Here is a 14,792-nt window from a genome sequence, read left to right on the forward strand (position 1 = left end):
CATATGAGAACTGTGTACCCACCAAGGTGTTGGGACAAGGCTATCGTTTCTGTTCTCCATCCGTGGCCCTCGTCACAATGTGAAACCCTGGCGTCACTCGCCTACTTGCTGATTCACCCACCCAATCCCCGGGAAGGCAGGGAGAGCCCTTATCTGTCGGCGCACGTGTCCACCATGAGAACCAGAACAGTAGCCAGCATACAGGAGCTGCTCGACCGTCAGAGGCCGCAGAAATGAGGATGAGAAGAAAGGAAGGTTGGATAAGGAGAAAGGACCAGAACTGTAGGAGTCTAGGAGCTGGGCCTCACTGCTCAGGCCCATCACTGGCCCCTTACCTCCAGGGACCTCTGCAGGGCTTGCTGGTCAGAGGAGATCTGGTCTACCTTGTGCTGGTACTTAGAGTTCCCCTGGGCAAGAGACCTCACAGCCTCGATCTGTGTCCCCAGATCCAGCCCCTCCTCCTGCAGCCCCTGTGATAGAAAAACAAGTGAGCTAGGCCACCTTCCCTCCATCCCAGAGGCCCCTCCATCACGGAGGCCCAGTAGTGTAGAGGCTGAGTTGGGTTCCCAGGATAGCGCGTTCCCTCTATCAGTGACTGATCGCTTGGGTGGTCCAATAGATTTCTTTTCAGGGCAAATGAAACTTTAAAATTCAGACACAAATATCCTGGGGCACTATAAAAATAAACTATAGGAAAGATACCAGACAGCATCTTGGGAAGGAAACTCGTGTCTGGACCCTCGCTTGGTGACTATTGGTTGTTATGAGGAATTATACCTATTTTGGTATTAAAGACTCAATTGTATACCACAGTTAATGTTTTCCAGAGAATGCTGTCAGCTCATGCAGGAACCGTACTTGGGTTTAAAACAATAAACATGGTGTCATGTGCATGATAAAAACCAGTTAAGCTCCTCAGTCAACCAGCGATTGCTAGTGACCCGCCTGCATGCAGTCTGCCCGTGATATAAAACATATCTTCCTAATCTCAAAATTGGTTTATTCAACCGAAAGTCTCCAGACTCAACCAAGAATAGTTCCTACGACAGTTAATCTTTATCGCCTATCTGACTAGAACTTTATCATCTACGGGAAACCTCTGATGGGTCTATGAGAGAGTTTCCAAACACGATTAGCTGAGGAAGGAAGAACCACATCCACATCCACTGTGGATGGCACCACCCCAGGAGCTGGAGTCCCAAAAGGAGAAATGAACTGAGAGCCAGCATTTACTGCTCTCTGCTTCCTGACTGCTCCTCAGGCTTCAGAGCCCAAAAGAACTGCTTGTCGCTGTGTTAGACTCAAGACTCAGCAGCTGCGTGTGCGTGTGTGTTAGCGCCAGAACTGCCGACCAAATAAATGAACAGATTCCACTGAGACCCGTCATCCCTGCAGTAATGGACCCAAACCACCAGCAGGGGGAGCTTTCAAGCAGACACCAGGTGACAACCACTCCTCACCTGCAACCTTAGGAGCTGGACCTGCTTTCCAGGAAGGTCCCGCTGAAGCCCTTTCTCTGCTTGGATCCTGGCTTGGAGGTCTAGGAGCTTCCTGTGCAGAGGATCAAAAGCTACCCCAAAGTCCTTGTGCTGAACAAGCAGGCTCTGCAAATAGAACCACAAATAAAGAGCTTTTCCCCTAGTGCCTTGTAAGACCTAACAGCAGGCTGGGCTGCTCTCCAGAACCATCTCCTCCAGGTAGTGGTCCCTGGTGGGCCAAGCCCCTAACAAGCAGCCCCTCCCTTAGACACCAAATCTCACCAGAACCTTATTTATAAATATGATTTTATTAGAATATGGCCAGCCTAGTCATTTCCTTTCAATTCTCTGCTATAGAGACAGAATTGAGCCAGTTGTCCTACAGACACTGGCCTCTTCACTGCCTGAACCCTATATAGAACCCTATAGGCTGCAGCAGCCTATAGGTCAGAGATTCTCAACCTGTGTGTTGCGACTCCTGTGGGGGTTGAGGTTGAATGACCCTTTCACAGGGGTCACCTAAGACCATCCAAAAAACACGGATGTTAACACTACAATTCACAACAGTAGCAAAATTACAGTTATTCAGTTTGGGACTCCAGCTCACGGGGTGGGGCCATCCACGTTCAAGGTGGGTCTTCTCTCTTCAACAAAAATAATTTTATGGTTGCCGGGGCTGGGGTCGGGTGACCACATGAGGGACTATATCAAAGGGTCGCAGCATCAGGAAGGTTGAGGGCCTCTGTGGACACCTCCTGTGGGTGGTTGTCTCCAGCAGCTGCCTCGGTGGTTTGAAAGGGAAGACTTCTCCTTCTGTCTGGCTCCCCCAGGTCCTGCCACCCTGCCTCAGCCGGCTGATGAAGTGAGGTTGCTGGATGGGTGTCAGGTGATGTAGCCTGAGCCCTGACCCTGTGCCAGGAGATCCTGACTGACTCTCCTCACCTGTAAAACCGGGCAAACAGCAGCACCTCCCCCAGAGCGTCAGCTGGACAGAGATTAGCAGGTGGCTGGCCCAGAGCCAACACCAGTAGCCCATAGCCTTTATCATCATCATTAGCGGCCACTCAGCAAACATTTGGCAGCTAGAACAGGCTGCCCGCAGAGTGCCGGGCTGTTGCTTTGATTGAGTGTAGCCAGAAGGGTGCTGTTAATAACACTTACTCCTAGGATTGTAGTGGATTAAAGTTAGCAAATGCTTGTATCTGCATCTTCTATTGCATTTAATTTCTTTGTGTGTGTGTGCATGTGTGTGTACATGCGTGCATGTGTGCATGTGTGTTTGCACGTGCAACACCCACACACATGCATGTGGAGGTCACAGGACAACTTATAGGAGTTGGCTTTCTCCTCCATGCTGGAGTGAACAGCAGCAGACAGGTACCTAGGAAGCCAGTTAGAGGGGTCATGTGAGAGTCATGTCCTGTCTATAGTACCTGAGATTGTGGGAAGCATAGGCACACATCCAGAGCCACAGGGGCAGAGGGTGGGGCTACCCCCCTCCCCCATGGCTAGGCTCCAGGGACAAAGCTGCTGATGCTCACCTGAAGTTTGCTCTTCCGCTGAAGAAGGCTGTTATGCAGTAGGTCTCTGTCCCTCACAGAGCCTGTCACCTGCTCCAGGAGGGTGGCTGCTCTCTCCTGGCCAAAGATGCTGCCCAGCAGGTCTGTCTTCAGCTGCAGCATTGACAGCTGCTCTTTCAGGCGGGAGCTTTCTGTTAGGGCTGCCTGGGGGAGACAAAGTATCCATGCACCTCGGACAGCCAGGGGCCGACATTTTCCTACAGTTGCTGTGCTGGAGTTGTGACTTTGCAGGCATCTGATGACTCACACAGTGGAAACAGACTTGCAGGAGTGAATTGGGGGGCCCTGAGTTTTACCATCCCTGGGGGTTTTGTTTTGTGTCCTTTTGTTAACCGCCCATCCCCCATGTGCCTCATTACCAAAAGCCAAGTGAATAATCCATCATCCTCTTTCCTGTCTCAGAAACTCATGTCCTCCCATCATCACCACCAGAAGCTGCAGCAGATGCTCAGCCTGGACCACAGCTCCCGCCTGCCTATTGCTTCCAAGCCGGCATCCCTGAGGTGACCCTCCACACCTCATCAGTTTGATCCTCTATGCCTATATACAGTGATCCTCTATCACTGACAGGCCTTCTGACATCCTGAAAACGCAGCTCTTGGGCTGCTGGGCAGTTCCCACCAATAATAAGAGGCAAGTGGATCTCAGTGATTTCATGGCCAGCCAGATCAACATTGCGAGTTCTAGACTAGCAAGGCCTACAATGGGAGACCCTGTCTCCAAAAACTAACTAAAACAGGTAATTAGGGAGAGATTAAAGTTGGGGAGATGGCTCAACAATTGAGGCGCTTGCCGAACAAGCCTGAGGGACCTGAGTTCAAATACCAAGAAAGACAAATGAGTGCTGGGTGGGCGCGGTGAGCCAACTGTAATTTCAGTTTATGAAGGCAGAGGTGCCAGGGACTGCCTAAAGCAAGATGGCTGACAAGACTAGCCACAACCAGTGAGCTCCGTGTCCAGTGATTAATGCAGAAGGGCAACCAAGGATGACCCCCAGCACCAACCTTGGGCTCACACATGGGCGAGCTCCAGTCTTCAGGCAGAGCAGCATGCTCCAGGGGACAGGGCCCAAGCTGGTTAAAGATTCTCCCAGCAGCACTCAGTAGACCAGCAAGGGTGAGGGGGAAACTGATCTGATGTGTTGATGGAGGCTCTGTGCCTTGTGGGATAGTGGGTAGTTTTTGTTTAATTCTCCTGGAATCCTTACCGTCTCTGGGTAATATAGGTATATTTTTATAATCGGAACAAAAACTATGAAGTGAGGTTGACACCCTGCACAGTTCATGGCTCCCTCTCGGCTCTGTGTGTCTGAGCATCCCTGGATGCAAGAGCCTCTCATGGACTGAGGGCTCAGTGGTGACGTTGCAGGGTTTATGAGTCGATAGAAACCCCAGTGTTGAGGGACTTTGTGACAGATGCTGACAAATGCTCGTCCTAATATTCCTCTTTCCCCAAACAGCCAACATTTGTTCTGGAAACAAAGTGCCCAAAGGAAGGTTTAGAATTACTGGTTACAGAAATCATGCCGATTTCCCAGTCTTCAGCCACTGCTGGTTAAAGGATGGTCACATGACCTGCCTGACCAATGAGATAAAAGGTTTCCAGAAAGGGTTTAACCTCCTAATCCGCAGAGGTGATGGAGGAGGCCCTAGGCAATTCCCACGAATAAGAAGTTCGGCTTGCTACAAAGTATTGTAACAAATACTTTGTCAGCTAAGTTGGGGGCCAGAAAGAGATGAGGCTTGGATCAAGGAGAGCCTGGGCTCGGATGGCAACGTTGAGTCCTAACTGGCCTGATCAACTCTGTATTTAAAGGTCCCACTGGCCAGGCTGTCAATGGCAGACGCTATGAAGACCATGGCTTGCTAAACTGTTCTCTGGCAGAACCATTATTACTCTACCTGTAGCGGGGACTCCAAGGGAGATCCATGAAAGTCACACCCAGCTTTGCTTCTACCTGAGGACTAAGGATGACTTGTCCTTGAGAGCAAGTGGTAATCCTTCCTGTGCACTTGGTACTTGGCTGAGCCAGGTATCTTGAGGACCCAGGAATGTGTTTGTCCCTGGGAGGGTAGCTGAGATTCCACACACTGGACCAGTGGCCTGCCCATCCCCACGAAGCCTGGTTACCTCAATCTGGGGTAGAAAGGTGTGAATGGAGGCCAGGTCCGGCAGGCTGGTGGTGATGTCCAGGAGCCTCTGGGCCAGCGCCTTCCATAGCTGCAGGTCATTGAGGGACCGCTGGAAACGCTGCCATAGCTCCGTCCTGGTCGCATTGTGGAGCCTGGCATTCTTACCCTTCATACTGACAGGGCAGCACAGGGCACACATCCAGAGAGGAGAGAGCAAGGTTAGTCCAAGGCTAAGGCCTGCCTCTGCCCAGGCTGCCAGGGAAGGGGATGGCCTCTTAATGCATGGGCTGCCATGAGTGTGTATGGACTCCTGCTCAGGAATTAGGTGGGAATTTGTAAGCACTGGGACAGAACGGAATGAGAAACCCACAGACCCTTGGCTTCCTCAGTCACATGGGCCCTCAAGGAAACGAGACTGCAGTGTCTGAAAGGGTGGGAGTCTAGAGGCAGGAGGAGCAACTGTGCCTTGCATGGCTTGGTGCTGTCCGACCCCCTTTTTCCTACTCTGGAGAATGAGTAACAGAACGTCCCCAGAAACATTCCTAATCCAGGACGCCCTTCACACTGCTCCCAGAAATATTCATACCCTCGAGGGCTTCTTCTGGTTAACAGAAAGCTGGAAGACTGCCCTTCCCACTTAAGACTCAAATGAGAGCTTAATCCGCATTTTAAAAGATCATTTAAAATAAACGATGACGAGAGTTAATGTGGGACCCAGAGCTACACTGAGTCTGAGGGTATCCTGGAAGAAAGTGCTGAAGATTGACCTAGCCTGTGATGGAGTGCCTACGTCCCCTCGGAAGAAATCCCCCAGAATCAGGCAGGGGTATAAGACATACAAAGAGATGCTATTGGGACAGATGGGCTGGTTTTCGGATGCCTCCTCAGCAAAACTAGGTGAACACCCCAAATATGCAGTGCTCACTTCTGCAGAGGGGGCGCCATTACTCTATGTGTAGCTAAGCCCAACTGTGCCCATGGGCAGAGATAGGCAGAGGCTGTGGGGAAGATACACTGATCAGTCTCAGCATGGCCGGAGGCAGAGGAGTGGTGCTCACTTACAGGCAGCCCTCCCTAAGGACACTGCGTGGGGAAGCTCTTTCTCCCAGTGCTCAGCCGCGCAAAGGCGGAGCAGAGCCTCCAAGCAAAGCAAGTTCAGACCTCTTTCTGGGAGCCGAATGCAACAATGTAGACACTAGAGTCTACATTGAGTAGATACTCCCCATCCCCAGACAGCAAGCCCACCATCCACACACAGGGTGCCAAGTATCCGGCACCCTGAGTCCCGCCCACCCTTAGTCCTGCCTGGCTTCAGTCTCCCTGGGTACCTTTGGTATTCCTGAATGGCAGCCACCACGCTATCAGAGAGTGACTGCAGGTCCGGGAAGATGACAAGTTCCTTTAGTTGAGTTTGTAACCGGTCTACACGGGGTTCCTCTGAAGCCAGTGCAGCCCGAGTCCCCTGCAAGATGACATCCAATTGCTTGTGAGTCTCCTTCCTCAGCGGGATTACAATGTGTGTGCAGGAGCTGAATAGAGGCCAGTGACTGGCTAGGCTGGAGGACCTTGTCACCAAAGGCATGGGCTGGGAGGTCTTACCTGTCACCAAAGGCATGGACTGGGGCTGGGGGGGGGTCTTATCCTTAGGCTCAGCCTGTCCTCCCCAACCTGGAACTTAACCTTCCCTGTAGCTGCCTGTATGCACTCGGTGTCATCTTCCTCATAGTGACACTGTGACAAATGTTAGCTTCATTGTCCTGTAGCTACTCCCATTGACTACAGCCTTTGCCTCTGGCTCTGAGAGATCGGAACCTGCAGGTCTCCACCTGGATTCAATCCCCAGCACTGACATAAAAGCTGGCTAAGAAGAACAAAGCTCCAACGGAAGGGACTGAGGAGTGTGGTCCATTGGTTAGCAACCTGGACTCAGAAAGCAAGCCTACATTCCTAGGCGGTAAGCACTGTCTCTAGTCTTCCTGTTAATATTCCCAACTCACATACTCCCGAAGTGAAACCATTCCTCCAGTCTGTCCAGAGTGAAGGACAGGGACCTGTGTGAAACTGTACAGTCTGGTCCTACGATCTCCACTGCCAACCACCGCCCATGCTCTAACTCAGACTAAAGTAGGTGGCCCTTGAGGATGCATGGTCCATTCTGCAGAAAGATGCTGCGTGACCTGGCCTGCTGGGAGGCTGCATGAAAAGCTCTCAAATTCATAAAGGATGGACAGGAAAACCTTAGCACCATAGTGGGACAGAATGGAGATTGGGGGCGATGCTTTCTACTTTTTTATTTTTTAGGTATTTCCTTTCATGGCTCCCCCACCGTTTGAGGTACAAAGGAAGGAAACTGGAACTTCATGTGAGCTAGACAATTCTACCACTGACAGAATCCTGATATTAACATAAAGTAAGAGGTTGAGGGGTTGGGGATTTAGCTCAGTGGTAGAGCGCTTGCCTAGGAAGCACAAGGCCCTGGGTTCAGTCCCCAGCTCCGGAAAAAAAAGAAAAAAGAGAGAGAGAGAAAAAAAAAGTAAGGGGTTGAGGGGGGTTGGGAATCTTTATCTAAAACCTGCCTGCAAGTCAGGCCTCCTGCTGTGGTTTGGGTGGTGGAGAAAACAGGACTGTGAGCTTTTGAGGAAGACCAGGAGAAGGAGTCCAGGGGGAGAAACCCAGGGGGAGGAGGCCAGAGAGAGAAGCCCAGGGGGGAGGAGCCTAGGGGGAGGAGCCCAGGGGGAGGAGCCCAGGGGGAGGAGACCAGAGAGAGAAGCCCAGGGGGAGGAGCCTAGAGGGAGGAGACCAGGGGGAAGTCCTTAGGTTTTTGAAGTGTGCCACTGAAGGAGTTCATAGGGCCTGCTTGTCTTGTCTTCGTGACTGGCCCTGCTTTCTGACTTATGAGGCGAATATATGTATGATGTGCCATAGACTGTCACCATGACACATCGTCCCTACCTGAGGCCCAAAGAAACACAGCCACTGGATCTCAAATGGCACCTCCAGAACATGTGCTACACAAACCTTTCCTCTTCATAAGCTGGTTGCCATGGCTATTTTGTTACAGTAACACGGAGGTGACTAAGACTTCCTGAGTGGGTAGGAGCCTACACTGCTTTCTTTGCTCCAACTCCCCAGATCCTGCCCCATGTTTTCTTCTTACTATCTCTCCACAACCTCTAACCTCACTTCTCCCTGGGCAGAACATCCATCTTCACCCCCACTGCCAAGGAAGGAAAGGGTTTTAGTCCATGACTGGATATCCTATGTTCCTTGGGTCTTAATTAGCCACCAACTTACTATGTGCCTTTAGGGATTGCAAGAGGGTAAAAAAAATATTTCAGGCCTCTTCTCCTGGAAAATGGGAAGAAATGCTTGATTTCTCTATGACCCTTTCAGAGAACTCAGGTACCAAAGAGTCAAGCATACCAGAGAAGTGTAAGGCCTTTCTGTGATTAATTCTATGCCTCAGAGTAACTCCAGCCACCCGAGGCCCAACACACCCCTGAACTTACTGAGAACAGCCTCCAGTGGGCCACTAGCTCATCCTCTGTGGCCGTCTTCACCATGGGCTCCAAGCCTTGCTGGGCCAGCCTCTGAAGAACTTTCTTGAACTCTCCCAGTTCCACCTCCAGCTGCTGGATCTGCTGCTCACAGGCGCCCTTGGACTGGAGCAGGCCCCGCAGCCTTCCTTCCTCCTCTTTCCAGAGGACTCTCAGCTTCTCCAGGACCATCCGCATCTCCTCCAGCTCCCCTGAGATCCTCTCTGCACCCAAAGGAGAGGTGTTCCGAATGACACCCACAGCCTGCTCCTCCAATCTGTTCAAAGACTCCTCACCCCTAGGGAACTCCTTGGCGATGTCCTGGGTGATGGGGAGATAGCAGAAGAGCAAAGGTTAGCTGTGCTCCCAGAGCAGACCTAGGGGCCATCCCAAGGGACCTGGGACCATCCCAAGGGTGACTGCCTGCCCAAGGTAACATGGACTTGTGAGATAGGAATGTCCCCTCCTGTCTCTTCCAAGCCATTGAGTGCTTGCAGAAGAGCATCTCTGTTATGTGTGTCCCTGTCATCAGCGCCGTCTGGCATCTGTTTCTTTAAGACAAATCAGCTTGAAGCCATCAGCAAGCTACGCCATGGATCCACAAAGAGTCAAGGGGTGCCAAGCCTCACTCTGCGTGCAGATATCTATTTCAATTTTAGATGCGCATCTGTCTTTTTTTTTTTTTTTTTGCATTTGAATAGGTCTGTGAAGAATGTTGTGTGTGGCTTATGTAGCTCAGGTTGGCCACAATTTACTGCCAAGAATGGCCTTAAAGTTCAGATCCTCAGCGTTCCCAGATGCTGGGATTACAGGCACATAGAACCATGCCTGATTTTTACGTCTTTATATTATAGTGCTGGCTTCCCCCTTTCCAACAGTGATTCAAGTCTTCACTTCTTTCCTTTCTGTGACAGGATACGATTACAGGCAAACATAAATATTTATACTTATCTTTCCAAATCTGGCCCCAAAGTTTCAACCATTCCAACACCTTAAACCCAATACCCACGCTTTGGGCTGGACACTTCCACCTGACTCTAAGCTTTCTTTCTAAATAATGGTCAGCGCCTTCTTCAAAGGCAAATTGATTTAAACATAAATGTACAGACACCACACAGGGAGAGCTGAGAAGCGGCTCATGAATTGCTGCTGATAACTTGCTGTCTGGTCCAAAGGAGACTCCAAATTCCCCAGACTCCAACAGGATATCCAAATAGCCCAAAACAAGCTCAACCTGGACCCTGTCCTCCTGACAGCCAGGCTAACCTCACTGTTCTCTACTTCCGCTCTCCCGTATAGACAGCCCCAGCCATGTCCTGTCTGCTGCCCATGTTCAGTCTGCTTCTTTCTCTCTCTATTCTGGACTCTTCCAGATGCCTCTGGTTGTCTTCTCTCTCTCAATAAAAACCTTCCCCTTCACCATACTACAGCAGTCATGTCTGAAGCGTCTTTACCGGCGACCTTGCATACACCTGGTGCCAAAACCCTTGCATCCACTCACAAGGTGCAGGATCTAGATGCTCCCCCAAGACCATGCGGTATGAGAGGTGGCATGGACCCATTTCTCCTGCCCACCTTGACCTTTGAATGGGATGACTGTCCACTGTAGCACTGCCCTGGCCACTGTAGCGTCTATCACCACACCCCCTAGATGCACCCCATCATTGGGAGGCAGGAGAAGCTCCCACTTGTAACAAATAAAAACCTCTCCTGACATTCCATGCACCCCACATCTGAGACCAGGTCACTGGGATCCTGCATGTCCAATTTGACCCCTCTGTCAGCTGTCATCCCTGATTCTCTTCCCAGGAGTCTGTGCTGCGGGTGCCTGTGTCTGGTGTGACAACCCACATTATTCCCACTTGGGACAACATGAAGGTTCCCCTTCAGCAGGGCAACCTAACTGGGACACAGTGTCCCGTCTGGGTCCCGGTGGTGTACCTGCAGCACAGAGAGGCGAGGCTCGGTGGCCAGTTTGCAGTTCCGCCCCAGGCAGCTGTGCACCTTCTCCACCAACGCCTTCAGCCACAGCTGGAACTCGCTCACGTCCTCCCGGTACTGCTCATGGTCCTGGGCCACCTGGGCCAGGAGCTCCACCCTGTGCTGTAGAGGGAATTGCCTGCGTGAGGGTCCCAGTCTGTTAGGAGCCCAATGCCTGAGACTGGGAATAGTAGGGGCTTGGCAGGGAGGGTGAGGGATCTGTATGGATGCTGGAATCAGAACCGGATGCCGAAGTCCCACACACGCCAGAACCTGGCCTGGTCAACTGTCCAGCTGGCATTCTTTTCTGCTATGTCTGAGGAATGCCACTGGATAGGACATGGGAACAGCATGAACAATGATAAGGAGCAAAGACCACTGTCCCTCTGAGCTTTCCCCTCGCCCTCGCCCTTGCCCCCGCCCCGCCCCACCTCGCCTCGCCCCGCCCCCGCCCCTCGCCCTGCCCCTGCCCTGCCCCCCTGCGCCCACGCCCTCACCCTTGCCCTCGCCCTGCTGGGTCACTACTAAGAAAGTTACATTCACACTCTGTAAACCCACCCACGGGGGCCTCTCAGTTTTAGCCCAACTTGACAGACAAGGCCTCTGAGACTCGGAGCAGTGAAGTGACATGCCCAGAGTCACCCACCTAGGACAGCCAGAGTCAGGGGGATTCCGGGCTGCATAAGAAAGGTATCTGAGCATGACCTAGAGGGGAAGCCATAAATCAAAACGGTAGCAGCATCTGTCTGCAGTCTCTGCTTCACTTCCTGTCCTGATTTCCCTCAGACACTGATGTGGAAGAGAAAGCCAAAGAAACGCTTTCTTCCCAGAAGAGGAAACGCTTTCGGTCAGAGCTTGCATCACAGTGATACAGGAGCAAAAGCAGGACAGAGGGAGTTTGACAGAAAGTCAAGGGAAAGGACCCGGGGACTCTTCCAGTGCACATCTTGCATCTTGTGTGGCTTACGGCATCCCTAAGCCATAATCAATTTATCAGCCATTGCAGTGCGTACAGGACTCTCACGAGGCCCAAGATGAGATCCAGACAGCAAGCATGAGACTACACTCTCCATCCCTACATAGGGATGGGGGGACCTGTAAGCTGGCACCCCAAACTGTTTCTATCAAGCCAAATGCTTTTGGCTTTGCCTGTCACGTTGTGGCTTCTATTGCCATCACTCGACCATTCGGAAGCTACTTGCATTGTGTCACGTAAGCAGCCAGACTGTGCGGAGAGAACGGCCCTGTTCCCATCAAACCTTTCAGTATGGATCCTAAAACCTGAACTTCGTGTCACTTTTGTATGTAATAAAATAGTTCGCTTTGAAATTTTCCTTGCTCATTTAAATATCTAAAACCTGTTCTTAGCCCAACGCCGAGCGGCCACAGGAGAGGCCAGTCAGTGCAGCAGCTGAAATTCGGTGACCTCAGCTCCTCCCTGTAGAACAGGCCATGCCTAGGAAGGTCCTGACCCTGTGGGAAGCTAAGTCACAAGCTCTCCATTGAGGAGGGCAGGCAGGTGGATCGGAAGCCTTCCCCCATCGGTCTGTGCACGGTTCCCCTCCTATGAGACACTGTTCACCCAAACTACACAATACCAGCTCATTAAACCTCTGTAATAACAGCAAGCACAAGAAAATCTCCCCATTTTAGAGATGGGATAGTCAAGGCTTAGGACCAGGTCACTTAGGAAAGATAGGAGAATCTCAAGATAAGAACTGCCTACATCCCAAGGTTGAGCCTTGGCAGGGACCACCCCCTTCACAGATCAGTCCTTAGCCTTCAGAAAGTTGTTGGGGCCTCTTCCACCCCCTCAGTGGTTCCAACTTCCTGTGCTATGGTTTGCACACCCAGTGCCCTCCAATCCCAGGAAAGGCTCATGGTTGAGACTCAGTGGGTTTGCCAGGAACCCCAGAGGCTGAGCCTGATGTTGAAGGTGGAAGAAAGGGCTCCCCGCCAGGAATGAATGACAGGCAGCTCGGTCTGTGTGAAGGATGAGGTGCTGGCACCCAGAAAAGTCCAGAGTCAATAAAAATCCCCATGATGGGGAGCAGGCCCTAGCAAAGCGGCAGGCAGGGATCCAGATTAGCTGCGTGCCAGGCACCACAGCCATTTCAAAGCCGAGCTCAGCCACCGCTGAGTGACAGGGGCCGGAGCGGATGAGGGCTCCGCCTCCTCATTAAACCAAACAATTAAACCATCTGCAGCAGGCAGAGTTGTCAGCAATGTCAAAACCCGAGCAATTAACGGGGTGGCTTGGATTTATGTCCCCAACAAAGGGCTGCAGAAAGTCTAGGACCCATGGCCTGAGGCCAGGCAGCCCTTTTCTGTGGAAGAGGGCGGATGTTGCTGTTTGCCGCTCGCTCGGAAGCAATGGTTTCAAATCAAACAAGGAAGACATTCCTGGCATCAGCTGGCCTGCCTGTGCTTTCCTTTGGATGCTTTGGGAAGACTGAAGCTCCTCTACGGGTGCTTCTTTGGGGGGGGGTCCCAGAAGCCGAAGGGGGTGCACCTGTCCCCACCTGTTTCAGAGGTGTTCACTGCTTCACACACCTGACATCTATGGAAACAGATGGGGCTGGGGGGTGGAGAGGTGGCTAAGCAGATAACTGTCTCCAGCTGCCAAACCTGACAATTGAGCTGCACAAGGTAGAAGGAGAGAGGGCTTGGAGAGGCAGCTCAGTAGTTCGAAGTGTGTGCTACTCTTACGAAGGATCCAAATTTGGTTCCCACCACCCATGTTAGGCAGCTCACAACTGCCTATAATTCCAGCTGCGTGAGATCCAATGTCCTTTCCAGCGTGTGCACGCGCACACACACACATACACACACACAAACACACACACACATAACACACAACACACACACACACACACACACAACACACACACATGCAAACACACACACACCACATAACACACACACACACACTCACGCAAACACACACACCACATACACACCACACACAACACACACACATACACGCAAACATACACACCACACACACACCCACACCCACACACACACACCACACACACACACACACATGCGCATGTGCACTCGCACACTCGCTTGTGCGTGATGTCCCATGGGCCAAGCCACTTCTGGTTTTTCTAAGCCAGCTGACCAGTCCCCCTTAAACAGTCCCTCTAAGCCCTCTGGGGTCTCAGACACCCAGAGAAAAATCAAGGGTTCCCAGGCTTCAGCCAGCAGCTGGAAGGTGAAAACATCCCACTTCTACAGGATTCAGTTCCCTCGTGCCTCAACACCTTATTTCCACGTTGGGATTGAGCTAACAGCTATACCAGAAAGGCTAGGTCCTCTGCACCAGCCCTGCTGATCCTATCATGGAGGCCTAGTGACCATACACCCGGCTAAAGGAAAACCCTCCCTCCTCCAGGAGCTCCAAATCCCCTCTCTGTGCTGATGTGTAGTGAGAATTTTGGTTTCTTTAAACCAACACGGAAATCAATAGGAACGTGCATCTGTTTTAATCCCAGGTGTGGGATGCGGGGCTGCTTCAGATTGCCCACGGCAGCTGACTGTGATTTGCCTCCTGCTCTAGCTGGGGTGTGATTTTTGCCAGGGGAAGCTGGGTGAGCATTGCCTTCCATCGCAATACAGAAGCAACCACGACTCGCCTCTGGGAGTCTCTGTCCCCTGTTTGATCCGAAGCCCAACAGAAACCCTAGCTCTAGGAAGCAAGCATTGTTTTCCCAAAGCCCTTTTTCCACCCCTTCCGCCCTCCAGCCTTCTTACAGGGTAGACAAAGATGTCACCAGGTGTATTTATATAAGCTGAAAACAAAAAACAATTTAAAAAAATTTCAAAGGCCAGGCCCCACTAGCTTCCACTCACACATGCACACATGAACACACAAAACTCAGATTTTAGCTCCTCTGCTCCCTGTACTCAGGGCTCTGCTGATGGACAGAGTGCCTGTTTTGGTAAATCACAGGGAAGGGCCTGGCACCTTTCCTAGACAGACCTGGAGAGGCAGATCCAGAGAGAGGTTTCCTCTTATGCCTTCCCCAGCAACGTAGTACTGGGTTGTCAAGGAGAAAACAACTTGCTACAAGAGCCAAG

At 51.6% G+C, this 14,792-nt stretch overlaps 1 protein-coding gene across 2 annotated transcripts in view; it reads right to left on the reverse strand.

Moving 5' to 3' along the window:
* Positions 1-14,792, reverse strand: part of Syne3 (spectrin repeat containing nuclear envelope family member 3) — an 83,340-nt gene that overhangs the window by 22,349 nt on the left and 46,199 nt on the right. For both annotated transcript variants that reach the window (XM_032908332.1, XM_032908334.1), the window contains 7 exons: positions 10,668-10,829; positions 8,700-9,047; positions 6,519-6,652; positions 5,189-5,363; positions 3,020-3,202; positions 1,461-1,604; positions 336-470 (listed from right to left, as the gene is read on the reverse strand). In XM_032908332.1, coding sequence (XP_032764223.1) covers positions 336-470; positions 1,461-1,604; positions 3,020-3,202; positions 5,189-5,363; positions 6,519-6,652; positions 8,700-9,047; positions 10,668-10,829 — 1,281 coding nt within the window. The remainder of the gene's footprint in view (positions 1-335; positions 471-1,460; positions 1,605-3,019; positions 3,203-5,188; positions 5,364-6,518; positions 6,653-8,699; positions 9,048-10,667; positions 10,830-14,792) is intronic.

The sequence above is a fragment of the Rattus rattus genome, chromosome 7 (genome assembly GCF_011064425.1).
Source record: "Rattus rattus isolate New Zealand chromosome 7, Rrattus_CSIRO_v1, whole genome shotgun sequence".
Classification (NCBI taxonomy): domain Eukaryota; kingdom Metazoa; phylum Chordata; class Mammalia; order Rodentia; family Muridae; genus Rattus; species Rattus rattus.